The sequence below is a fragment of the Grampus griseus genome (assembly GCF_964374135.1).
Source record: "Grampus griseus genome assembly, chromosome: 11".
Taxonomy (NCBI): domain Eukaryota; kingdom Metazoa; phylum Chordata; class Mammalia; order Artiodactyla; family Delphinidae; genus Grampus; species Grampus griseus.
Window position 1 is genome coordinate 7,590,190 of NC_139005.1, and position 26,117 is coordinate 7,616,306.

Sequence of the window (26,117 nt, forward strand, 5' to 3'; positions counted from 1 at the left end):
AGTTCCCATCCAGGTGTCACACAGGTTAATTGTGCCACTGGCTTCTTAACATACTGCTCTTATTAACTGAAATTTCAGAAACAAAGACCTGGTTGAGATAAAGAGGCATTTATTGGGGAATTCTTAGAGCTAAAGCCTGGAGACACAGATTCAGGAAGCTCTGGAGTTGTGACCTCCCAGGCCAAAAAAATGGAGGAAGTTTATAAGAGACAAAAGCAAGAAGCCCTGGTTAGTTTTAAACCTTGTCAAGAGCTATCATTGGAGAAGCTGAGGGTGCTTGTTAAGCAAGGATTGGTTGAATTTGAAATAGTTGCATAACCACAAGGCCACAAGGCAGGAGGGGGAAACTTGAAACCAAAAGGAAGCAAGGCGGGAGGCGGGGGGCGGGGGCGGGGGGTGCCTTGAAACCAAAAGAGGTGGCAGATGTTCTGTCCTTGGATCTGGTACAATACAAACAAAGTTCAAGTTCTTTAGTTCTGAAATCAGGCCCTCACTGGCCTCCCAACTCCATTTTTGTATGCTGAACTGTGATTACTCCATGATAATTTCTTTTCTTTTTTTTTACATAAATTTATTTATTTACTTTTGGCTGCATGTTCTTCTTTGCTGCGTGCGGGCTTTCTCTAGTTGTGGCGAGCGGGCTTTCTCTAGTTGTGGCGAGTAGGGCTACTCTGTTGTGTTGCGTGATTTGATGATAAATGATTAGGAATACAAAAAACATGAAGAAATGGGGCTGCCACTCTAACTAGATGTGTTACACAGCTGCTGCAGTAAATAACTCCCTAAATTTCATTGATAGCACAGTATATATTTACTTATAACTCAGGTAGCTGTGGAATTACTGGTCACAGGAATTACTGGTCAGAGCGCAGCTTTCTTTCCTGGAAATTCAGGGACATAAGTTTCTTTTATCTTGAGGCTGTGCCGCCACCTCTAAGGTCTCCTTGATATTTTCACCTAAATAGAGAAAGGGGAAAGCTTTTGTGAAGACATGTCTGAGCTTGGGTGTCCTCAGCCTGAAGCAGCTTGAAGCAGGATTTTGGTTCCTGACCAGAGATTGAAGTCAGGTCGTGGCAGTGAGAGGGCTGAATCCTAACCACTAGACCAGTGGCCAGCGACAAGGCCCTGGTCAGTACGGCTTTGCAGAAAATGAATTTCCACAAAGAAACGGAAAGTAGTGAAACACGTAAAGTGTTTATTAGGGAGAAAAAGAGTACGTGTGAATAGGCACACGTGGGCAGGCTCAAGAGAGAGTTGCGCCCTCATGGTAGTTTGAATCACTTTTATGGGGCATTTCTTCTGGGTTTCCTTTGGCCAATCATCTTGCTTTGCCTGGTTCTGAGTCCATATTTGGTACATCTCAGGGTTCTCCCGTGTGTGTGTGCATCTCTTAGCCAAGATGGATTCTGGCCAAGAGGTCTATGGGTAGGTTGACATCACTCCCCTTTTTGACCTCCAAAGAGCCTCTCTGAGCATGTATAGTCGGGAAGGTCTCCTTGACCTTGAAAATGAGAAATATATGGTCTCTTATCTGGGCAGGGCTTAGCTTCTCCTCTTCATCTTGGAGTATCTGTCCACAGGGGACAAACTCCAGCTCTTCAGCCTGGGGCCCATCTATCTCCTGCCTCAAGTCCATTTCTGGAAGGTCTGTGCCCAGTGACATAGCGACATACCTCACCTTGATTCATATTCACATTAGTGAGAATTATTTCTGTGGCCACATCTAGATGAAAGGGTTGGTGGAAATGTATATTTATAATATAGAAAAAATCCTCAAAACCCAACAGCAAAAATGCAAAGACTCTAATTACAAAATGGGCAAAAATCATAAAGATACATTTCACTGAAGAGGATAAAGAGAACAAATAAACACATGAAAAGATGCTCAACATCTTTAGCCATTACGGAAATGCTAATTAAAACCACAGTGAGAGACTACTCCACAAACCTCAGTACAGCTAAATTAAGAAACACTGACAGGGCTTCCCTGGTGGCGCAGTGGTTGGGAGTCCGCCTGCCGATGCAGGGGACACGGGTTCATGCCCTGGTCTGGGAGGATCCCACGTGCCGCGAAGCGGCTGGGCCCATGAGCCATGGCCGCTGAGCCTGCGCGTCCGGAGCCTGTGCTCTGCGGTGGGAGAGGCCACCACAGTGAGAGGCCCGCATACCGCAAAAAACAAAACAAAACAAAAAAACCCTGACATCAAATGCAGGGAAGATGTGGAGAACCTGATTCACTCATACGTTGCTGGTGGGAATGTAAAATAGAATAGTGACTCTGGAAAAGTTTGGCTTTTTTTTTTAAAGTAAATGTACAATTACCATACAACCCAATCATAATTCTGAGTATTTATCCCAGAGAAATGAACATGTATTTCACACAAATACCTCTGCACAAATGTTTATAGCCATTTTATTCATGATAATCCAAAACTGGAAAAAAAGAAAGAGATGTTCTTTAATAGAGGAATGGTTAAACAAACTAGCATACATCCACACCATGGAATACTACTCAGCAATAAAAAGGAGTGAAGTCCATTGCTTCCCTGGTGGCGCAGTGGTTGAGAATCTGCCTGCCAATGCAGGGGACACGGGTTCGAGCCCTGGTCTGGGAGGATCCCACATGCCGCGGAGCAACTAGGCCCGTGAGCCACAACTACTGAGCCTGCGCATCTGGAGCATGTGCTCCGCAACAAGAGAGGCCGCGACAGTGAGAGGCTCGCGCACCGCGATGAAGAGTGGCCCCAGCTCGCCGCAACTAGAGAAAGTCCTCGCGCAGAAACGAAGACCCAACATAGCCAAAAGTAAATTAATTAATTAATTAATTTTTTTAAAAAAAGGAGTGAAGTCTTAATACACATAACAATTTGGATGAATTGCCAGAGAACTATGCTGAGTTAAAAAAAGCTAATCACAATTTTCTATTCTCTTACCTTTCAGAGCTGCTTTCTACTGGCAGTCATCAGAATGACCAGCATTCCAAGTGTAAACGCCAAAAGAAAAACTGGGCTTGAGAAGTTTAAAACTTAAAATATAGAAAAAGAAAAGAACATACGAAAAAATATTTTTTTTACAAATGAAGTATGCTTTCATTAACTTACATCTAATTTCTTCCACCTCTCTGCCATCTTACAAGCCACTGCCATACTAGATCTCAAAGCACCATTCTGATTATTGATGCCCTATTGCATGGTCCCCAGTGGCTATATCCATGGCCATTTACTGTCTCTAATCTACCTTTATAGCACCAAACACCATTGTTTTCAATATTTAAACTTCCCTTATTGATGCACTCTACACCAGCGGTTCCCAGTATAGGCTCCCTTTTAGAATCATTTTGGTCGGGCCGGGGTTGGGGGGGGGCGGTGGTGGGGGAACATCTCAGAAAATATGGACGCTCAAATACCACCTCCCAGAGATCCTGATTTAATTAGGCTCTCCTGGTGCGTTAGAATCATTTTTTAAAAGCCTCCTAGTGATTCAAATGTGTAAGCAGGGTATAGAATCATAATTCTACCTCGTTCCCTATAGCTGAAATAACAAGTTCAACTTTGTCTAAATCCTATCTTTCCTTTAAGCTTCAGTGTAAGTGCCGTCAACCCCCATGAAGTCTTTTCCCAAAGAGAAACACTCCCTGGCCCTTGGGCCACAAGCAGTATAGTTGGTAAGTTAGTTGCAGACCAAGTTGATGTCACACTATCATTATGGACCGTTTAAAGCCTCTCCTGTTTCACTTATCCTCCTTTAAGTCCCATTTTTGCCCCTCCATAGGCACCTATTCTTGCGCATTTGATGTGCACTATTTTTTTTAAACAGATATTGTTTCTCACACAGATATATTTAATAAATATTATTATTTTAGTATAGTGAACAGTTACGTATCACAAGATTATACTTAATTTTCATGTAACTATAACCACCACCCTAATCGTTAAATAGGATATTACCGGCCGCACTCAAGCCTTCTTGTTCTCCTGCAAATCACTATTCCCTTCTTGCCGCCAAAAGAATCTTCTTAACCTCAGAGATTACTTTTGCTTGTTTCAGAGCTTTTTATAACTTGAACAGTTCAAGGTGTATTCTATTGTGCCTGTTTTCTTGTATTGAACATTATGTTTTTGAGATTCACCCATGTCGTTGCCTATAGCAAGAGTTTGTTCATGCTCATTGCTGAATAGTATCCCATTGTATTAATATACCACAATATTTTTCCATTCTCCTATTAATGGGCATCTGAGTTTTCAGTTGTTGGCTATTACAAATAATTCTGCTATAGCGATTTTGTGTATGTCTTTTTATGTACATATGTGTTTATTTGGGGGGGGGCAATGTGACTAAAATTTCTGGATCATGGTTTAGCTATGATCAACTTTAGTTGTTATGTCAAAGAGTGTTCCAAAATTTCTATAAATATTTATACCCCCACCAACAGTGTATAAGCGTTCCAGTTGTTTTATATCATCCCTAAGAAATTACATACTGACCTTTTTCATTTTATCCATTAGAGTAGATGTTTAGTGATATCTGTGGAATATTTTCCCTGTGAAAATGTTTTTTTCTATACCAAGGTAAAGTAAATCTCATTCATGTTGTCTGGTATGGCAAAATTCTGGACGTTTCACAAAATAATACTAAGGAGTAATGCTTAATAATAAAGTTACTAATAGTAACTTTTGTCAACAGGAAATGATCTTCTCCTTAGGGATTCGGTGACAATTTGTTATGGAATTTATTCAAACATCTGTTGCTATGTTTTCAAGGTCACCAATCTTTTCTCCTGCAAGTCTAACCTGCCATTAATCTAGTCAGGGAATTTTTCATCGCAAGAAATTGCAGTTTTTGTCACTAGAAGTTGGGTTTGTATCTTTTCTTAAATATCTTCTGTGACTGTACTTAATAGTTATAGAAACATTTTGATTTCCTTATCTGCTATTTGTAATATCTGTATTATTCCTGATGCTGAAAGCTCAGCCCTTTGTGCACTGGTGCTGTTAGACCTGCGCGGTCTCCTAGGAGTTTCGACTCGCCCAGGAAACAACAAGAGTCGGAAGTCGATGCAAAACGCAAGAGGTTTATTGAAGGCCGGTGCACCGGGGTTCCTTGGTCCTCACGCAGGAGGTCGAAGAAGGAACCCCTTTTGGGCGCGAATATGTCAGTTTTATAGGTCCCCACTTCCCCGTATGTAAATTATAGATTTGGTTGTGTTTTCCTGCTGATTGGTCCCGGCTTAGGCTCGGACCAGAGAGGGAACTTGTCCCCAGCTTCCTGATTGGTCTTTGACAGATACCTTTTTTACATTTTGTTTATCTCCCTCCTTCTCAGAAGGGAGCCGGACATCCTGGAAATTCACCCGTTGTCTAAGAAGCCCCTATTGTCTGGAGAGTTCTTAATCATTAGCTGGAACAATGTCCCTCGAGTCCCACAGTGCCTAATCAAATCTCAGAGACAGAATTTTGGGTGCAGTAGAAAAGAATAGCTTTATTGCTTTGCCAGGCAAAGGGGGACACAGCGGGCCCATGCCCTGAAAAACTGTGTGTCCCAATCCAGGGGAATTTGGTGTGGAGTTTTAGCAATGGTTCAAGAACTGGGGTTGCTGATAAGATTAGGGTGTGTGCAGGGACTGCACTCCTTTAATCTGGTCTCAGGTAATCTAATGAGTTTCTGTGGTTCCTTAAATCTGGCCTCAGGTGGTCTGCTCGAAGAGCTTCTCTGGTTACTTTAATCTGGAATGAAGAATGCTGACATCTTTCACTTGTTGGGGGGTTTAGTTCTATAAAGACCTTAAAGATATTGTTATGTGTATCCCTTGAGGCAGAACCAGCGCCCTGCCCCAAGGCTGCACTGTTGTTTCTTGACTGTTCCTCCCTTGTCTCTGCATCCCCTCCCTTCCCTGATTAGCAACTGTTCTAATCTGTCTTTAGAACTCAGGGAAGGTCATGGAGGCTGGAGTCTATTCCTTACAAACAAGAAATGGGGGACAGAAAGACTTCCATGCCCAGGAGTCCCACAGGGTCCTGCTCCGTTTCATTCCTGGGCCTGTTTGTATTGGCTCATTTTCTTCACATCATGGGTCATGATTTCCTGCTTCTTTGCAATCTTTGATAGCATTCCAGAGATTGTGAGTTTTTACCTTGTTGGGTATTGGATATTTTTGCATTTCACTAAGTATTCTTGAATTTGTTCTGAGACACAGTTAAATTATTTGGAAATGGTTCTAGCCTTTTGAGTCTTCCTTTTAAGATTTGTGTAAAGGAAAAGTCTACAGTCCTTCCTAATTGGTGTTTCTTCCCCGTGAATCTCCTTTACTATGCACACAGAACTCTTCACTTCTGTTCACTTCTGGTCACCAAATGCACGAGATTTTTCCCCTAAACAAGCAATTCTCTATGACACTAGCCTGGTGTCCCACGATTTAACTCAATTCTAATACTATCAACCTGGAGATAGCATCAGATCCCACAGGTTAAGGGCCCAGTCCCACAAGATTGCTTCCCACTTCAGATGCCAGTGCAAGTAGTAGGCCCCCAGGTTACCCATAACTTCTGTTCAATTTGACTACAAATCAGAGATTACCATGACCCCCTCCTCGATTTTGATTAATTTGCCAGAGTGGCTCATAGAGTTCAGGGAAACCCTTATGCTTACCAGTTTATTAGAGGGTGTGATAAAGGATACAGATAAACAGCTTGATGAAGAGATTATATAGGGTGAGATCTGGGAGGGTCTTGAGGGCAGGAGCCTCTATCCCCATGAAGTTGGGGGCATCACCCTCCTGGTGTGAATGCGTTCATCAGTTTGGAAGCTGTCTGAATGCCATGCAATTGAGATTTTATGGAGGCTTCCTTGAATAGGCATGATCGGTGGTTAACTCCATTTCCAGCTCCTCTCCGCTCTCTGGAGGATGGGGGTGGAGCTGATAATTCCAAGCTTCTGAATCATGACATGGTCTTGCTGGTGACCAACCCCCTCCAGGAACCCATCCACCCAGAGTCACCTCATCAGAACAAAAGATGCTCCTCGTGCAATTATCACTTAGGAATTTACAAGGGTTTTAGGAGCTTTGCGCCAGGAACAGGAACATTTTACATATATAAAAGATATATGTATTTTTCCTATCATCTCAATTTGTTAGAAGCAATCAGGTCACCATTTAGTCTATGGCTAATCGTTCCCCACCACTGAAGCAAGATATTTATGAGTACTCCTAAAAGGCCCCATAAATGATGAGGTTTCCCAGTCTGGCTGGTCTGAACAGGCACTATTCCCATCTGGACGGGAACACCGGATACTTCTTCCTCTAGTCATTTCATATGTTTTTTTCCCTCCATCCTCATATACAAGTGCTGATCAGTACACTGCTGAATACCCAAGGGGGACACTCTGTACACCCCCAGAATCCTCTGTCTGTGTATCTCTTTCTTTTCTGATACTCTATCTGCATAGCCATTGTCTCTGAGCTTCCCCTCTTCACCTCAGGGAATCTCTTGGCATTTCTCTGGTTTTCCCCTGCTTAAATCACACATACAGAACTGTCTCTGGGCAGTAGCTGGGGCAATTGCAGGACTCACCAAATTTGTTTTCAGAAGATCACTGCCCTTCATTGATTGATGCCCAGTGATTGAAAAGGATTTTTTTTTCACACATTTTCTTTTTTTTCTTTTTAGTTGATTCAGGCAAGAAAGTAAATCTGGTCCCTGTTATTCCATTTTGACAGGGAACAGAAGTCTGTGGAGTTGATCTTTTTTTTTTTTTAATTAATTAATTAATTTATTTATTTTTGGCTGTGTTGGGTCTTCGTTTCTGTGCGAGGGCTTTCCCTAGTTGCGGTGAGCGGGGGTCACTCTTCATCGCAGTGCACGGGCCTCTCACTATCGTGGCCTCTCTTGTTGTGGGGTATAGGCTGCAGACGCGCAGGCTCAGTAGTTGTGGCTCACGGGTCTAGTTGCTCTGTGGAATGTGGGATATTCCCAGACCAGGGCTCGAACCCGTGTCCCCTGCATTGGCAGGCAGATTCTCAACCACTGCTCCACTAGAGAAGCCCCAATCTTTCTAAGTTAAAAGCACTTTGCGTTTTAAAATTCTAAAGGACTTGTCAGCTTCATTTATTTCCTTTACAGCCCACTTACTGGGCGGTAGTTTTGTTTCTCTTTTAGCTGATTGTTCAGATTCAAACTGTTTCCCCTCCCAGTTCATGCTTTTGCAACTATTTCGAGAGTGCCAAGTACTCCTGATGAAGCAGAAGCATGACTGTGGAGGAAGCTTCTTTGAAAATCTTACAGACAGAACCTACCTCCAGAGAAAGCATGGAGGAGGGACGATCTGGTAAGGTAAAATTGATAAGCTTTGACAAAACAAAACAGCTTTTATTCCACTGACCACTGACAGCAGGATAGAAATTGCACTGCAGGAATATAATTCTTCACAGTTAACCTCCATAGAAGGAGAGATGTTTTGAGGGACTAGAGGTGGGTGAGAGGACAAGTGTGTAATTGTTGTGTTGGTGATTGTGTTACTGTGTACGTTACTTAAATATTTCTGCACAGTGAATTAGGTTACAGGAGGCTAAGAGAAAAATGTTCTCTGGGTTTATTTTATTAGTCCTTGCTGGCAACCTGCACCCTGGCAAGTCACATTATGATATTAAATAACAGATCATTATATCCCAGAGTCATGGCAAACAGACAACAATGGATTTGTTTTTTTAATTTTTATTTATTTATTTAATATATCTTTATTGGAGTATAACTGCTTTACAATGTTGTGTTAGTTTCTGTTGTACAACAAAGTGAATCAGTTATAAGTATACGAATATCCCCATATCCCCTCCCTCTTGAGCTTTTCTCTCATCCTCCCTATCCCACCCCTTTGTTTATTTATTTTTGAGGGTTTTTTTTTTTTGGTATATCTAACAATTTGGAAATACATATACTAATAAAAGTTGCCAGTACCTACTGTATAGACAGGGGACTCAGCTCAATATTAGGTAACAACCTAAATGGGAAAAGAATTTGAAAAAGAATAGATACATGTATATGTAAAAAAACAAAATTAACCATGACACCTATTCTGTAGTCTGATTGAATCTAGTAATCATATACTTGGAATTTGTTATTTGTTAGACACTGGGCTACAAAGACAAATTGTATTTAGACCCTGATTTCAGGGTTTCATCATCTCAAGGACAGCCAAATGAGTTACTCCAATTTGATGTGATTAGTGCTACAATATACTTAATGAAACCTAGGGAGTTGGAGATGGCTTCACTTCTGAAGTGACCTTTGACCTGGTGTCACATTTTCTAGAAGAAATAGGATTAAAACTCACAATTTTAAAAGAAATATTTATTGCAGTATGGTTGCTTTACAGTGTTGTCTTCGTTTCTGCTGTGCAGCAAAGTGAATCAGTTATACATATATCCCCTCTTTCTTAGTTTTCCTTCCCAGTTAGTTCAGCACAGAGCACTGAGTAGAGTTCCCTGTGGTATACAGTAGGTTCTCACTAGTTATCTATTTTATACATAGTAGTGTGTATATGTCAACCCCAATCTCCCAATTCATGCCACCCCTCCCTTCCCCCCTTGGCATCTGTAAGTTTGTTCTCTACATCTGTGTCTCTATTTCTGCTTTGCAAATAAGTACATCTGTACCATTTTTCTAGATTCCACATATAAGTGATATTATATGATATTTGTTTTTCACTTTCTGACTTACTTCACTCTGTATAACAGTCTCTAGGTCTATCCATGTCTCTGCAAATGGCACTATTTCGTTCCTTTTTATGGCTGAGTAATATTCCATTGTATATTTGTAACACATCTTCTTTATCCATTCCTCTGTTGATGGACATTTAGGTTGCTTCCATGTCCTGGCTATTGTAAATAGTGCTGCAATGAACATTAGGGTACATGCATCTTTTTGAATTATGGTTTTCTCCAGGTATATGCCCAGGAGTGGGATTGTAGTTCTGTTTTTAGTTTTTTGAGGAGCTTCCATAGTGGCTGTACCAGTTTACATACCCACCAACAGTGTAGGAAGGTTTCCTTTTCTTCACATCTTCTCCAGCATTTATTGTTTGTAGATTTTTTGATGATGGTCATTCTGACCAGTGTGACCAGTGTGATGATGGTCATTCTGACCAGTGTGATGGTTAACTTCTTCTTTCTTCTTCTTGTGGGATAAGGGGCGGTGACCACTCTTAGCTACTTCCTTCCTCATTCTCACCAGTGTGAGGTGATACCTCATTGTAGTTTTGATTTGCGTTTCTCTAATAATTAGTGATGTTGAGCATCTTTCATGTGTTTGTTGGCCATCTGTGTGTCTTCTTTGGAGAAATAAAAGTCATAATTTTTTGTTCAAAAAGTAATTCTAACTAAGTACAAAAGTATATTTTCTTTCCTTTGGGTACAAAAGTGCCCCACAAAATTCCCTTTTGGAATCAAGGGTAAATCTGATATTCAGTGATATCATTAACTATTTCAGCTAAAATCTATTGAGGCTCATTTCTGTGTCCAAATGATTTTCTCTTTGCTTCCCCCTTTGTCTCTCTTCCTCTTTATGTCTCTCTCTCTCTGTCTCACAGGCTCTGGTGTACTTTTGTGTTTCCTCTCTCTCTCTCTCTTCCTCTCTCTCTTTCTCTCTTTCCTATTCATTCCCTGGCCCTTTGATTATGGTGGCTCTTCAGCTAGCCTTATGTCACCCTGTTTAGAGTACCTTACCAAAGTAGTTTATAAAACGTGCCTTACCAGAAATTTTCAGGAGTGATCATAAAAATGATATGAGCATTTTTTAAACATAATCATTTTAGTTAAAGAGTTTTGATTTAATGAGAACATCAGAGTATTAAAACAACATAGTGATTAGTAAAAGCATTTGTTGAAATATAGTATCTGTTTAATTTTGTTATTTATCAACATCCATGCATGAAAAAAAAAAATTGTAACCTCCTTCCCCTCTCCCCAGTTGATGTTAGCTGAGAATTAATTTCTTACTGTTCTCTGAGGAGACTTTTGTTTAATAAAACCATGAATAATTATTGACTCAAAAAAAAAGTCCCTGCAGAAACTGGAACTATTGGTATATAGATCCTTTGTCATTTAAAAACCGATGTGGGTGTTTGAGAGTGGGAGTTGGAGGCTAAACCCAACCGCCAGCAAACCCTTTAGCATTTGTAGTTTATAGCAAATTTGATGAGAAAGAAAAAGAACATAGCTCACACGTGCTTGTATTTCAGTCCAGCAGAAAGAATACCTTTTACTGAACCTCTATTTTCTGCTAAAAACAAACATTTCCTTCTTTCTTCTTCCCTTCCCCCCTCCCTGAATTTTATTTTTTATCAACAGGATATTGTAGTTCCTGAAACACAGGGTTCATGCTTAATGAAAAAGGAAGTTCTTAACGTTAATGTTTTTCTAGCTAAGTCAAGTGATTTCATAACCGAAACTATTTGACCAGTGCAAATGTGAAACCTATTCTTTTGAAATTTAAACTGTTCCTGTAAGTTAACTAAGTTTTCTAGAACATGAAAATAAAAGTTAAAACCAGTAGACCAGTAATATGGTTCATTTCTCTGTTCTTCTGTGAGATAATTTCTGACACCATTTTTCAAACTAGAAATTTGAAGGTTGTTGTGTTCAGAGTGTAATATAAGAGGCATACGAATTTAGAGGGAGACAAAAAAAGGACACACCAGAGGAGTGTTAGGAAGGAAGCAATTTTCCTCTGCTCTTCTGGCTGGTTTAAGAATTAAATTGACATGAGATAAATAACAGGAGAAAATCAAACAAAAGTTTAATAACATGTATACATGGGAGAGACACAGGAAAATGAGTAACAGACTAAAATGGCCAAAAACTTCACCTTAAATACTGTCTCCAGCTAATGACAAAAGATGTTGGGGGTAGTGGTTTGGGACTTCAAAGGGGAGGAAGGTCATTGACAAGGATATGGAAAAGCAAATGTTTGGTGAATAAATGTTTGCTGGGCCACACAGAGACAAGGGACACAAGAGTAGACTCTGATCTTTAGGCCATGTTCAGTTTAAAATCATCACACTCACCTCTTAATCTTTGCAGATATCTCTGGTGATAGCTCTATTCCAGGAACAGGCCTTGTATCTAAATTGTTTTAGGCAGTTAGGGGGATGGTCAAAGATTCTTCCTGAGTCTTTTGGGCCTTGATGGTTTTCAGCTTGAAATAATCCACGTGCCAAAGAGACATTTGGGGGTGGCAAATTTTATTCCCCTACAAAAAAGGAGAAGAGAAGTATTAATAAGTAAGCAAGAAAGAGAAATGGAACATGAAACAAGGGAGGGTGTTAGGAGCTAGATATAGGGAAATAAAGGAGAAGAAAAAGGGGGGACTTTTAGAAGATTAGTAAGGGGGCAAATAGGAGATTTATTGGAGAGGTGTAAGGGGAGATGTACGTCTTACTCTTCTAACAATGAAAAAAATTATGGAAGTCATAACATACTGAGTTTCTAAGACAATTTTGCTTTAATGTAGAGCCAGAAAGAATGAAGGTCGAGATTTTCTTATGGAGGCAAAATCCAAATGTCGTTGTATACTGTTTAAACAAGCCAATGCGATATTGTTTTCCCCTGCCTAGCATTTAAACTGAGGTTCCCTATCATTCTGGAAGATATACGTGAAATGTAGTGGTTAAAAGAAAGTCAGCAGGAACTTTTTCAAAGTATAGTTGACATTCAGTAAAATTCACTCTCTTGGGTTACATTTCTATGAGTTTCGACAAATACATATAATCATGTAACCACATCACAATCAAGATATAGAACAGCTCCACACCGGCCACGCCCATGCCCTTTGTAAACATTTCTTTCCCGTTCCCTCACCCTTTGGCAACCACTGATCTGTTTTCAGTTCTTACACTCTTGCTTTAGAAGAATGTCTACGGAGTCTGACTGTTTTTCACTTGGCGTAATGCATTTAAATTCATCCATATTGTACTGTGTATCAATAGTGTGGACTTAGTAAAGAGAGACATTATTCACAAGGACTCTTACAATAGGAAAAGGGCTCTAAAAAGGTTCTCATGTTATAAATAGGGCAAGAAGGGGAACAGAACACCTGTGGGGAAAGAGAGCATGAGTGTGAAGAGCAGGTGTCATTTCCAGAGTTAACACTTCTCACTTGTGTCCCAGGGACACGTGGTCATGAGCACACATGAGCTGTTATGCATCTCAGTGCTTTCTTTAGTGCTTGTTTGCATTTTCAGGCAAGCCAGAGTTTGGGGGTCTTTGGGGAGGAGAGGGCCTCACTAAAATTTATCAAGCCAGGGCTTCCCTGGTGGCGCAGTGGTTGGGAGTCCGCCTGCCGATGCAGGGGACGCGGGTTCGTGCCCCGGTCCGGGAGGATCCCGCGTGCCGCGGAGCGGCTGGGCCCGTGAGCCATGGCCGCTGAGCCTGCGCGTCCGGAGCCTGTGCTCCGCAGCGGGAGAGGCCACAACAGTGAGAGGCCCGCGTACCGCAAAAAAAAAAAAAAAAAAAAAAAAAAAAAAAAAAAAAATTTATCAAGCCAAAGCAAAATAAGAAATGAAGAATTTTGAACATGTTACTGAGTGCCAGCTCGCTTAGCTCGCCACACGACAGGCCAATGAATCAGAGAGGAGATGTTGAGGCAGGGAATACAACTGTACTCGGAAAGCTGGCAGACCGAGAAGATGGCAGACTAGTGTCTCCAGTAAACCGTCTTGTCAGGTCTGGATGCCAGTTTCTTTTATAGAATCAGAGGTGGTGAGGAAGTAAAGTAAAAGGGCCATCAGTCTTGCAAAACATATCCTGGAATGACCAGCCTCAGTGAGGGGATGGTTAATTTCTTCTTTCTTGCAGCCATTCACAGGTGGGCAGGGTCAGATTGTCTCCCTGTGAGCCCAACCAAGGCACTTTAGTATAACATTCAGGCAGAGGGGCAGGGTTCCCTGAGGCAAACCATGATGTATGATTATAATAAGAAAAGCAACAAAAAGCAAAGGTTAAAATCAAAGAAACAGATTGAACATGGAGTCTGATTTAGCTTTTCCCTATTAAAATTCCCCACTGTCAATTTCCATTCCACAATCTTGTGGGATAAGGGGCGGTGACCACTCTTAGCTACTTCCTGCCTTGTAGGGATGATGAGGGGTGATCGTGGAACGGAATCGATCAGCATTGGGCAGGGAATAATTCTTAGAAGTTTTAGTAAATAGTACAATTCTCAGTTATTCAGACCTGACGCTGTCCTGTTCAGTAGAACAGGACTAAACAAGTACATTGATCCACGCTTCTCCAGCTGTAAGGAAATTGCAGTCTCAACACTTATCCTTTTTTTTTTTTTTTTTTTGCCGTACGCGGGCCTCTCACCGCTGTGGACTCTCCTGTTTCCGGACGCGCAGGCTCAGCGGCCGTGGCTCACGGGCCCAGCCGCTCCGTGGCATGTGGGATCTTCCCGGACCGGGGCATGAACCCGTGTCCCCTGCATCGGCAGGCGGACTCTAAACCGCTGCGCCACCAGAGACGCTCTGATTCTTATTCTCTCATTAGCTCTTCTTTCAATAACTGGAAGCTTCTCTAGGGGAAAACAAACTCAGTTTCTTGGGCCGTGGTTCTCATTTGTGGACCTGGACCTTTTGTGAAGGGGGTTGGCAATAGGGGAGTTGAGGTACAGCTGACTGTACAGGTTGGTTCTGTGATAAATTTAAGTTTTTCTTCCTAATACCTTCATGAGATTGAGATTATGACATTTGTATTTATAGGTAAAGACCTCCAAAGAAAACACCTACTAATTACATCTCCTCTAATCCTGCTTTACTCTTGCATCATCATTATTATTGTCCTGACTACAGTTGTGATGGTACTTTCCATTTTTTTGTCAGGTAAGTTACCTGTTCTCCAAACTTTACTATGCTCTTCACACGTTCATGTTGTCGATAAATAGTTACTGAGCTCCATTATGTGCCAGGCACTGTGTGAAGTGCCTGAGGTATATCAGTGAACAAAACACACAAAAAAATCCCTGCTCCCAGGGAACTCATATTGTAGCAGGAAGACGCAGATACTATAATATAGGGGTAACAGTTTGAAGAATACAAGGGGCCAGGGTAAGCCTCCTTGAAAGGATGACTTTTCAGCAAACTTTTGAAGGTGATGAAGGAGCCATGTGGCTATATGGGGAAAGCATTCCAGGTGGCAGGAACAAGCAGAATCAAAGGAGGAATCTCCTTGGTATGTTGGAGGAAAAGCAAGGAGGCTTCTTCAGCTAAAGCAAAATGAGAATGAGGGAGAGTAATGGGCTGGGGGTCAGGGAGATAATAGCCTTATGAGTCAGTTAAAAATTTCAGCTTTGGGCTTCCCTGGTGGCGCAGTGGTTGAGAGTCCGCCTGCTGATACAGGGGACACAGGTTCGTGCCCCGTTCCTGGAAGATCCCACATGCCGCGGAGCGGCTGGGCCCGTGAGCCATGGCCACTGAGCCTGCGCGTCCGGAACCTGTGCTCCGCAACGGGAGAGGCCACAACGGTGAGAGGCCCGCGTACCGCAAAAAAAAAAAAAAAAGACTTCAGCTTTTATTTTGAATGTAGTGGGGAGGATGAGGAAGAGGGAAATTGTAGGAGAGGAATGCCATGATCTGCATTTCACTGTAGAATAATCATTTTGACAGCTACTTTGAGAAAAGATTGTTAGAAGTAAAAGTAGACTCAGGAACACCTATTAGGGAAAACTTGTAGAGATCCAGGCCAGAGAGGACCGTGGCTTGGTAAAGTGATGGTAAAAGTGGAGGTGGGACTAGGTGTCAGAATCTATCTACTTTGAAAGTTGAGTCAACAGTATTTCCTATCAGATTGGATAAGGGAGGAAAAAGTGAGGTTATGGAACAAAAACATCTATTCTTCCCATAGCCTACACTCTGAAATCTTGCTGGTTTCAGAGCAACTAACAAGGGCCCAAATATTTTCATATATATTTAGCAGAAATATGTATAAAACAAAAAACGACATAGGAAACCCTACGTTGTATTTTTGGTACTAAAATCAATATTTGAACTGTGTTATGTTTTGTCTACCAGAAGGGTTTTTTTTGTTTTTTGTTTTTGGGTTTTTTTTGTGTGTGTGTGTGGTACGCGGGCCTCTCACTGTTGTGGCCTCTCCCTTTACGGAGCACGCGCAGGCTCAGTGGCCATGGCTCACGGGCCCAGCCGCTCCGCGGCATGTGGGATCTTCCCAGACCGGGGCACAAACCCGTGTCCCCTGCATCGGCAGGCAGACTCCCAACCACTGCACCACCAGGGAAGCCCTACTAGAAGGTTTTATACCCCCTAAGAAATGGACCATAGTAAAATCTAGGAAAGGCAAGGAGTTTGCCTTTCTTTTGTCAAGAGTAAGAAGGACTGATACTAAGGAAGATGTGGGAAAGGGGATCTGTATGATACTAGGAAAGAGTACTACAGAAATTAAATGCTACAGAAATTGATTCCTTAAAGCCATTAGTGTCCGTGTACCCCTGGGAAGTCAGATACATAGGTACTCTGCTTGAAGTCCAGTGGACTGGTGACTTTTGTGCCTGGGATAAGACTGTTAGTGATGACTTAGGAAGGCAACAATTGAATGTACGTATTTCAAGACTGACCTCGGGGGTAAAAGATCACCATATAAAAAATATATATTTATTCACATATTAGTTTCTGTAGACCATTCTGTTCCAAGGCAAATCCTCAATATAATAAAATCATTTAGGAAAAACCAACTACTGCTAGCTTGCCCTCAGCAAGTGATCATGGATCTCAATATTGTATTCTCCCAGAAACCAAAAAAAGAAAAAAGATCTCAGAAAGGCCTGCTGTTTTGACAAGCAGTGAAATGCCATCATATTTCCACATATTGAGTAGCAGTTGGTATTTTATAAGTGGCTAAGGCTGGTAGCATTCCAAGAGGCATTAGAAATATTAGTTGGTAGTGCATTACAGCTCAGCAATTCTGCACATAACCAAGAGTTGGGCAGCATCCACAGAGAGTATTATGTAGCCAGGCACTTAAGAATATGTTTCTGGAAGCAAAATAAGATGATGATAAGGGAAATTATGTAATGAGTGGTGCCAAAATACGTATAAAGGAAAACTATTCATTGGGAAAAACACACGCATTTGGGCATGGAAGACATTTTTAACAATTTGTCTACCTATAGAAAGTAGCTCCTGTTCAGATTTTAAGAAAAACAAAATGCTACTAGCGGAGGCCATAAAAGTACAAGAGTCTAGTTGATATTTGACCATGTTTTTCTTCAAATCCCTCATTTTGGAATTAGGTTATACTGTACCTACACATACACATGTATATATATATGTGTGTGTATATATACATATGTAAAAAAAAAGACTGACCTCAGGATGGTAAGTGGAAAAATAGATAAAAGGGATGAGAAAATGTGTTTGTTATGATTCACTGTGTCTGTCCAACTTTTAGTGAGAAACACGAAGACGGTCTCACATGTTCTGTATGTTACCTGCCCAAAAGAATGGATTGGATTTGGAAATAAGTGTTTTTATTTTTCTGAAGACGCAAGGAATTGGACATTCAGCCAGACATTCTGTACCTCATTAGAAGCTGGTCTTGGTCAGTTTGAAACCGAGGAGGAGCTGGTAAGAAATATTATTGGATCATGTTCTTTGTTGAATACTTAGCACCCTGAGAAAGATATAGGCTGCATAGGGTGAAAGCTGAAAGATAAGGAAGGACCCCATTCCGGGTAGACTTGGGGGCATGGGATGCATATTAGTGCCTAATATTTGTTTGGGGTATATTCTCTGCCTGGAACCCTGTGAGACAATTCAGATACATTCTCTCATGTAATCCTCATAGCTGACCTTCAATTAGATGTATTGTTCCCATTGTACAAAGAAATATGGTAATCATGTAATTTATCATCCAAATTGGGACATTTTGGGAAGTGAAAGTGGGAATATTAATATTATGCTGGAACCACAGGCATAACCTGGGACTTTCCCAAATTGGGATGTATGGTCACTTTAATGTAATTTAGGATTAGAGATATTTGAGTGACTTAAGCTGAGAAGCGGGGAATAGTTTCCCTCCAGAGTCTAAGCTTTTCAATTATACCAGGCTGCCACCCAAAGAGAGAAGGCTGGAGGGAAGAGAGACTCAAGAGTAATATGAAAGAGACACGTGTTTTTACTTTCTGTGTTTTATAATAGAACTTCCTGAAAAGATATAAAGGCCCTTCTGACCATTGGATTGGCCTTAGAAGAGAATCATCACTTCATGTTTGGAAATGGACAGACAGCACTGAATATAACGCCTCGTACGTTTTTAGTCTTCTTTTCCTTCTATTGTGTTTACATGTGGTTATGTGTGTGCGTTGTGCTTATGGGAAAATAAATTTAATAGCATGGAAGGCTTACTGCTCTATGAGGTGCAAAATAGAAATCCTTTGTATGCTCTTCCACTTATTAGCTGTGCCTTTGGAAACACTTATTGTGATTTCAATTGGAATCTTAGCATAATGATGACATTTGACATAGTTTTTCCGCTTTCATCCACTGACTTAAACTGTGCTGAAATCCCTATTTAGAATGTAGAGAGAACAGCTGATGCACAGCAGGGGTCCTACAATCCCAAAAAGCCACTGAAGCATTGATATCCACAGACCCTCAGTCCACTCTCCCAGCGGCTGCGTCCATTCACAAAAGGGAGGTCGTCAGGGAACCCGTGGGAATCCCCCCTAAATTATCTCTGGAAGGAACTTAGGAGCATACCTTGGATTCTGAACACTTCAGTGGGGGTATTTTGAATTTAACCATTACATTGGAGCAGATAAAATATAAGGGCCCTGTCGCTTCCATCAATCACAGCTAAGTCGTTTTAAGAATTTACTATTAAGTAAATAGTTTTATTTTCACACTTATATGAAACAGGTCAGGAGAACACTGAAAATAATCTTCACTGAAGGCCACTGACAATGGAAGTAATCAATAAACAATCAATAATAAGAATAGAAAAGAGTTTTATTTGAGCCAAGCTGAGGAGTAGCCCGGAAGCCTGCTTCGCAGATTACTCTGAGAAACTGCTCCAGAGAAGCAGCGTTTCCAGCAGAGTTTTATATTTTATATTTAATATCTTGTCAGAACAGAGAACATTAAACAAGTCAGGGTTACATTTCTTCAAGGTTTCAAATAAAAAAAAAAAAGGACCAGCATGTACACAGCCGGCCAGTATGGCCTTGGCCTCTGGGAAGGGAGTCTTATCATTGAATGAGGACAAGCATTGGTGTCCCAAGAAGAGGGGCATTTAATCTTTATTTTTTTATTTTTTTGCGGTACGCGGGCCTCTCACTGTTGTGGCCTCTCCCGTCGCGGAGGACAGGCTCCGGACGCGCAGGCTCAGCGGCCCTGGCTCACGGGCCCAGCCGCTCTGCGGCATGTGGGATCTTCCCGGACCGGGGCACGAACCCGCGTCCCCTGCATCGGCAGGCGGACTCTCAACCACTGCGCCACCAGGGAAGCCCCTAATTTTTATTTTTAACATGGTCATTCTTTACTTCTGGTCAACGTGCCCTTTTCTTTAATAATTAAAGCGGATGTACAAATGTATGTTTGATAGGCCACATTTTAGATAGCATAAAATTCAAGTTAACTCATGTATAAGCCAGAATGACTTCCCTATATCTCAAAATGTGAAAATTTCTTTTATCACCGCTGATGGCAGCAGTTCACTTGGCTACAACAGCAAGCACTAGTTAAATACCTGATAAACAACATAACTGGATTTGGTATGGACGATGATAATCTTCTGATATTCAAGCAGGGACTCTGAGAATAGAAAAGGAACGAAATACAGACGTGGTATATATTTACGAAGAAGCCATATGAATGACAGATTTTCACTTTTCTCTTGTTCACATGAAAAATACCTGGAGTAGGGGTGCTGAAGAATACAGAGGAGGAATGAATGTAGATGTCTGTCCAACCTATGCTTTTTTAATATTTTTGTGTTTGGTTTTAGGTTTGTTATCAAAGGAGTTGGGGAATGTGCCTACCTGAATGACATTGGACTTAGTAGCTCCAGGAGCTACACAGAGAGAAACTGGATTTGCAGCAAGACAAATAATAATGTCACCGTGGAGTTAATACTTTAAGGACTTTTTAGGGAATTTCACGCACCATCTCCAAGAGATGCATTATAAATTGTTATATACAGCTGCTGCTGTATTTCTTGGCCTGCCAAAAATATTAACAATGTGCATTTATAATCCTTGTTACTAGCAAAGAGGCAAGCTATCCTTGAATGATGTAATATAGGGATTTGGAAGAGCATGCTTCTAAACTAAGTGGGTGTTAAGTAATATGAGCTGATATTTGTATTTTGAACCCTATAAATATGAACGAGTTCCTCCTTTTCTGTACAGACAGCCCTGTATTTGTACACATGGGACCATAAAAATGACTATGACAGCTGAAACCATGCAAAATGATTTTAATAACCAATGAGAAAAGATACAATTGGTTGACACATTCAAAATTCTCTTACTGTCAGTTAAAAATATATCGGGAAATTTTAAAAAGCACTAAGACTAGGGACTTCCCTGGTGATCCAGTGGCTAAGACTCTATGCTCCCAATGCAGGGGGCCTGGGTTTGATCCCTGGTCAGGGAACTAGATCCCACATGCCACAACTAAAGATTCCACATGCCGCAACTAAAGATTCTGCATGCCTCAACAAAGTTTGAAGATCCCAAGTACCGCAACATAACCATAAGTTTGGTTATGTTAACCATAAGTTTGTCTCTGTTTTGTAGATAAGTTCATTTGTACACTTTTTTAGATTCCACATATAAGCAATATTGTATGATATTTGTCTTTCTTGTCAGTTTCCTTTTGTAATTCTATATACAGTTTTGTATATATTTATATATATTATATATTTTTATTATTATATACACTTGAGATTATGTATGGATGCTTTTTGGCTTACAGTTCATTTTATCTCAGGTTTTCTAAGAAGCAGGGACTATGTCTAGTTCACTTCTGTGTCCTTGGAGACTACTATTGGGTTTTGTGATATGGAAAAACCCGAACGAACTTTTTGGCCAACCCAATACAATGCCTCAGGTATAGCCTATGTTCTAAATATACCTATGGATATATCTTCATGACTATGAGATCCTTTCCTATTTGCTTACCTTTGCTTAGTTTCTGCTAACTTTCTTATAAAGAAAGCTAAATTTCCACAGAAATCTGGAAAGTAAAAAAAAAAAAAAAGATTTTATATTGATAAACTTACAAATGAAAGTTTAAGTTAGTGTGACTAACTTACAAATGAAATTTGAGTCAAACTGTGACCCTAACTGACCTAGTATTCTTTTACAAACTATTTTCCAAGCCGTGTATCTAAAGCGTGAATTCTGTTTCTTAGCTGTGACCTTTATAAATTACATAGCCCCTCAAAGTAGAGTTTCTTCCCGTGGAAAATAAATACAAGTGTAGAGTTCCCTTTGCTAAATGGGAAGGAAACCTAAAATAGAGAGGATATAAGTATACCTGATTCATTTTACTTACAGCAGAAACTAAGACAACACTGTAAAGAAACTATACCCCAATAAAAATTAATAAAAAAAGAAAACATGTTGAAATCAAACCTTTGATGGATATGAAACTATACCAAACTCACTTGGGAGCGTGCAGACAAAGCAGTCTCAGAACCTTCACAGTTCCTGACAAAACTGTCAATCTTGGATGGGGAGGGGTACAAGTAAGTCTAAATAATATTAAGAAGAATATTCTGTACAAATTGAGATGACTTTCTGACATAAAAGAACTTTTTCTTCTAAATGCTAATGTTTCTATATTTCATAGACCTTAACTCTAGTTTCAATCTGAAATAAAATCAGACTTCAACCAGAAAAAAAATGTATATATATGTGTATGACTACCAGTTTCACTGGCTAGTTTTAAGATTCAAATGAGGTAACAGATGAAAGTCTCTTGTCACTATATCTGACTTAGTAAATATTTAATAAATAGTTTTTCTTCCATTATTGCTCTATGGAAATAAAAGTAAAAATAACAGCAAATATTCTGCTACCAGTGTGGGAACGTCTAAGTGATGATAAATCCATTGTCACTTTCCTGCTGCCACCAGCAGGAAGTCAGTGAGCTGTATAAATCAATTTCTAGTGCTTCAGTAGAAATCACTACTGGTTGAATTAATCATTCAAAGCTCATGAGGAAAACATTTCTTCACAGGAACAAGCCTGCAAAAGTACCCAGAAAAACATCTACATAATTTGGGACTTACCCATTCTTCCCCTTTAAATTCATTCTGATTCATTCTTTATATTGTAACCAGATGGATTATTCTAATGCAAAGTGTGATCGGGTCACTCCTTTAAATAAAATCTATTAATGACTTCTCCTTTACTCTCAGTGTACCACCCAAACTCCTAAGGCTAATCAGGGTCATATAATATAATTGTGTCACTGCCTCTCCAAAATATAAAAAACAAAACAAAAGCCTCCTAGAATTAATGAGTCCAGAAAGGTTGCAGGATACAAGTTCAAGACACAAAACTTAAATCACTTTTTATATACTAACAATTAAGAAGTGGAAACAAATGAGAAACACAATAGCACCTGTCATTCCAAAGAAAGTGAAATATTTATGTACAAAATTAAAACACATTCATGAAATGAATGCTGAAATTTTAAAACGCTGATTAAAAAAATGAAAGAAAACTGGATAAATGGAGGTACAGACTGTGTTTGTGGATTTGAAGACTTAATATAGTAAAAATATCAGTTCTTCCCAAAGTGATCTATAGGTTTAATGCAATTTATGTCAAAATCCAGCAGGATTTTCAAAGAAATAGACTATTCCAGAATTCAAATGGAAAGACATAGGCCCTAGAATAACAAAACAATCTTGAAAAAGAACAAATTGGAGGGAATCATTTTATATGATGTTAAGGTTTACTACATTGCTAAGGTCATTAAACAATGTTGGCAGAGTGCTGGACACATAGATTAATACAAAAGAACAGAGAACCCATAAATAGACTCACATAAATATGACCAACTGAATTTTCACAAGGGTACCAAAGCAATTCAGTGAGTAAATGATGCTGGAGCACTTGGACATCCTCTGGCAAAAAATGAACTTTGACCTAAACCTTACATCTGAAACCAATATTAGCCCCAAAGGGACTCCAGGCATAAATCTAAAACATAAAACTAGAAAGATTTTAGAAAAAAATATAGGAGAAAAATTTTTGGATATAGAGCAAGGCAATAAATTCTTAGACCTGACATCAAAAGCATGATTCATAAAAGAAAAAATTAATAAACTACAACTCATCAAAATTAGATACTTTTTTGTTTGCCTAATACCCTGTGAAGACAATAAAAAGACAAGCTAGAAACTGGGAGAAGAGTTGGCACATAAGTTGTCTGACAAAGGACTAGTATCTAGAATATAGCAAACTCTCCAAACTCAATAATAAAAAATCCAACTAGAAAATAGATAACTTTTTTAAAAAAAGATTTTCTTTTAGGTAAATTTCAGGTTTACAATGAAATTGAGAGGACAGGTCAGAGACATTGCATATACCCCCTAACCAGACACATACGTAGCTCCCACATTATCAATAATAATATTGATATTATTATCACCAGGGATGAACCTACATTGACACATTATAATCACCCAAAGTCTACAGTTTACTTAAGTGTTTATTCTTGGTGTTGTGCATTTTATGGGTTTGGACAAAAGTATATCGACATATATGCACAGTTACAATTTCACTGCCCTCAAAATTCTTTTTGCTTTGTCAATTTATCTTCCTCCATTCCCTGACCCCTGTAACCACTGATCTTTTTATTGTCTCCATAGTTTTACCTCTTCCAGAATATCATACGACTGGCGTCATACAGCGTTTTCAGATTGATTTCTTTCACTTAGTAATATGCATCTAAGTTTTCTCCATGTCTTTTCATGAATTGGTAGCTCATTTTTTAATAGCTCTGAATAACATTTCTTTTGCCTGAATGTTCCACAGTTTATCCATTCATCCACGAAAGATCTCTTGCTTGCTTCCAAATTTTAGTAATTATGAATAAAGCTGCTAAAAACATCCTCATGCAGATTTTTATGTGGACAGAAGTTTCCGACTCCTTTGGGTAAATACCAAGGAGTGCAACTGCTAAATCATAGCGTCAGTATATTTAGTTGTGTAAGAAACCACCAAACTCTTTCCAAACAGATGGTATCATTTTACATTCCCAAAAGCAATGTATGAGAGTTCCTGTTGCTTCATATCTTTGTAAGCATTTGGTGTTGTCAGTGTTCCAGATTCTGACCATAATAGATGTGTAGTAGTACCTCATCATTATTCATTATTCTAATTTCATTTCCCTGATGGCATATGATATGAAACATCTTTTTCATATTTGCTTATTTGCCCTCTGTATATCTTCTTTGATGAGGTGTCTGTTAAGGTTGAGTTTAAGAGTCCTTTGTATATATATTTTGAATAACAGTCATTTAGTGGATATGTCTTTGGCAAATATTTTCTCCCAGTCTGGTTTGCTTTTAATTCTCTTAATATTGCCTTTTTGCAGAACAGAAGTTTTTAATTTTAATGAAGTCCAGCTTATTAATTATTTCTTTCATGTATAGTGTCTTTGATATTGTAGCTAAAAAGACATCATCATACCCAAGGGCATCTAGGTTTTCTCTTATGTTATCTTCTAGGAGTTTTATGGTTCTGCATTTTACCTTTAGGTCTATGATCCATTTTATGTTATTTTTTTGTGAAGGGTGTTAGATCAACGTCTAGATCATTTTTTGGTTGTCGTTGTATGTGGAGTTTCAATTGTTCAATCACCATTTCTCCATTGTATTGCCTTTGCTCTTTTGTCCAAGTTCAGTTGACTACGTTTATGAGGGTCTGTTTCTGGTCTCTCTATTCTGTCCCATTGATCTATTTGTCTTATTTCACCACACTGTCTCGATTACTATAGCTAGATAGTAAGTCTTGACATTGAGTAGGGTCTGCTCTCCAATTTTCTTCTCCTTCAATATTGGGTTGGCTATTCTGGGTCTTTTGCCTCTCCATATAAACTTTAGAATTATTTTGTCAAAATCCATAAAATAACTTGCTGCATTTTAAATTGTGATTATATTGAATCTATAGATCATGTTGGGAAGAACTGACATCTTGACAATATTGAGTTTTCCTATCTGTAAATATAGAGTATCTCTCCATTTATTTACTTCTTTGATTTTGTTCTTCCGAGTTTTGTACTTTTCCTCATATAGAACTTGAACATATTTTGTTAGATGTATACCTAAGCATTTCATTTTTTAGGGTGCTAATAAAAATAAATGATATTTTGTTAATTCCACATTTTGCTTGCTCATTTTTGGGGTCATGGAAAACAATTGACTTTGGTATAGTCTCCTCTCACTCGTGAACATAAGGCTAATATCACGTGACTCAAAGCCCCAACCCTCTTCTCACATGTACTCACATGGTTGTTCTTTCTGGTGTGACTATCCTCACATTAGCATAAACTATTGTTGGCTGAAAAATATGCATAACCTAAAAGTTGATACTTATGTTTTATTCGACAGACTTACTGAGGACTATAGCCCACAGTTGGCAGCCTCTTAGATAGCTCTGAGGGACTGTTCCAAAGGGGTAAGGGGTAAGGGGTAAGAGGTAAGGGAGAAGCCAGAGTATATAGGAGTTTTTGCTGAAAAAAAAAAGATGATGTATTTGATCATCAGAAGGTTACTGCTAACCACATAAAAACCAGACATCTCAAATGAGTAATTTTAGTGCTTTTCTATGTATGGGAAGATGCAAGAGTCTGGACTCATTGAAATTATTCCTTTGATGTGCATCTTGACTATCTAGGGCCAGTATCCTGTTTTTCTTCTTCCTGGATTCCTCTCAGGGTGCACCGCTGGAGGCGGCTGAAATGGGCTGATGGATTTATGGCCACAGCATCCTCTGTTTACTGAAATGGCAGGGGTCATTCTTTGTCCACGCTATCTAGCCAGGATGTTTCTATTACTTGGGAAAATCCAAAGGTTTAGCGGTTACCTCCAGGAACTGGGA

General features: G+C 39.7%; 1 protein-coding gene across 1 annotated transcript; it reads left to right on the top strand.

Annotated features, from left to right (window-relative positions):
* Nucleotides 1-8,193: 8,193 nt before the first annotated feature.
* Nucleotides 8,194-22,416, top strand: CLEC2D (C-type lectin domain family 2 member D). Its single transcript, XM_082666911.1, has 5 exons — nt 8,194-8,322; nt 14,746-14,865; nt 17,447-17,622; nt 18,196-18,302; nt 20,003-22,416. Exons 1-5 carry the CDS (start codon nt 8,244-8,246, stop codon nt 20,133-20,135), a joined length of 615 nt encoding a protein of 204 aa, XP_082523037.1. The 5' UTR covers nt 8,194-8,243; the 3' UTR covers nt 20,136-22,416.
* The last annotated feature ends 3,701 nt before the right edge of the window (nt 22,417-26,117 follow it).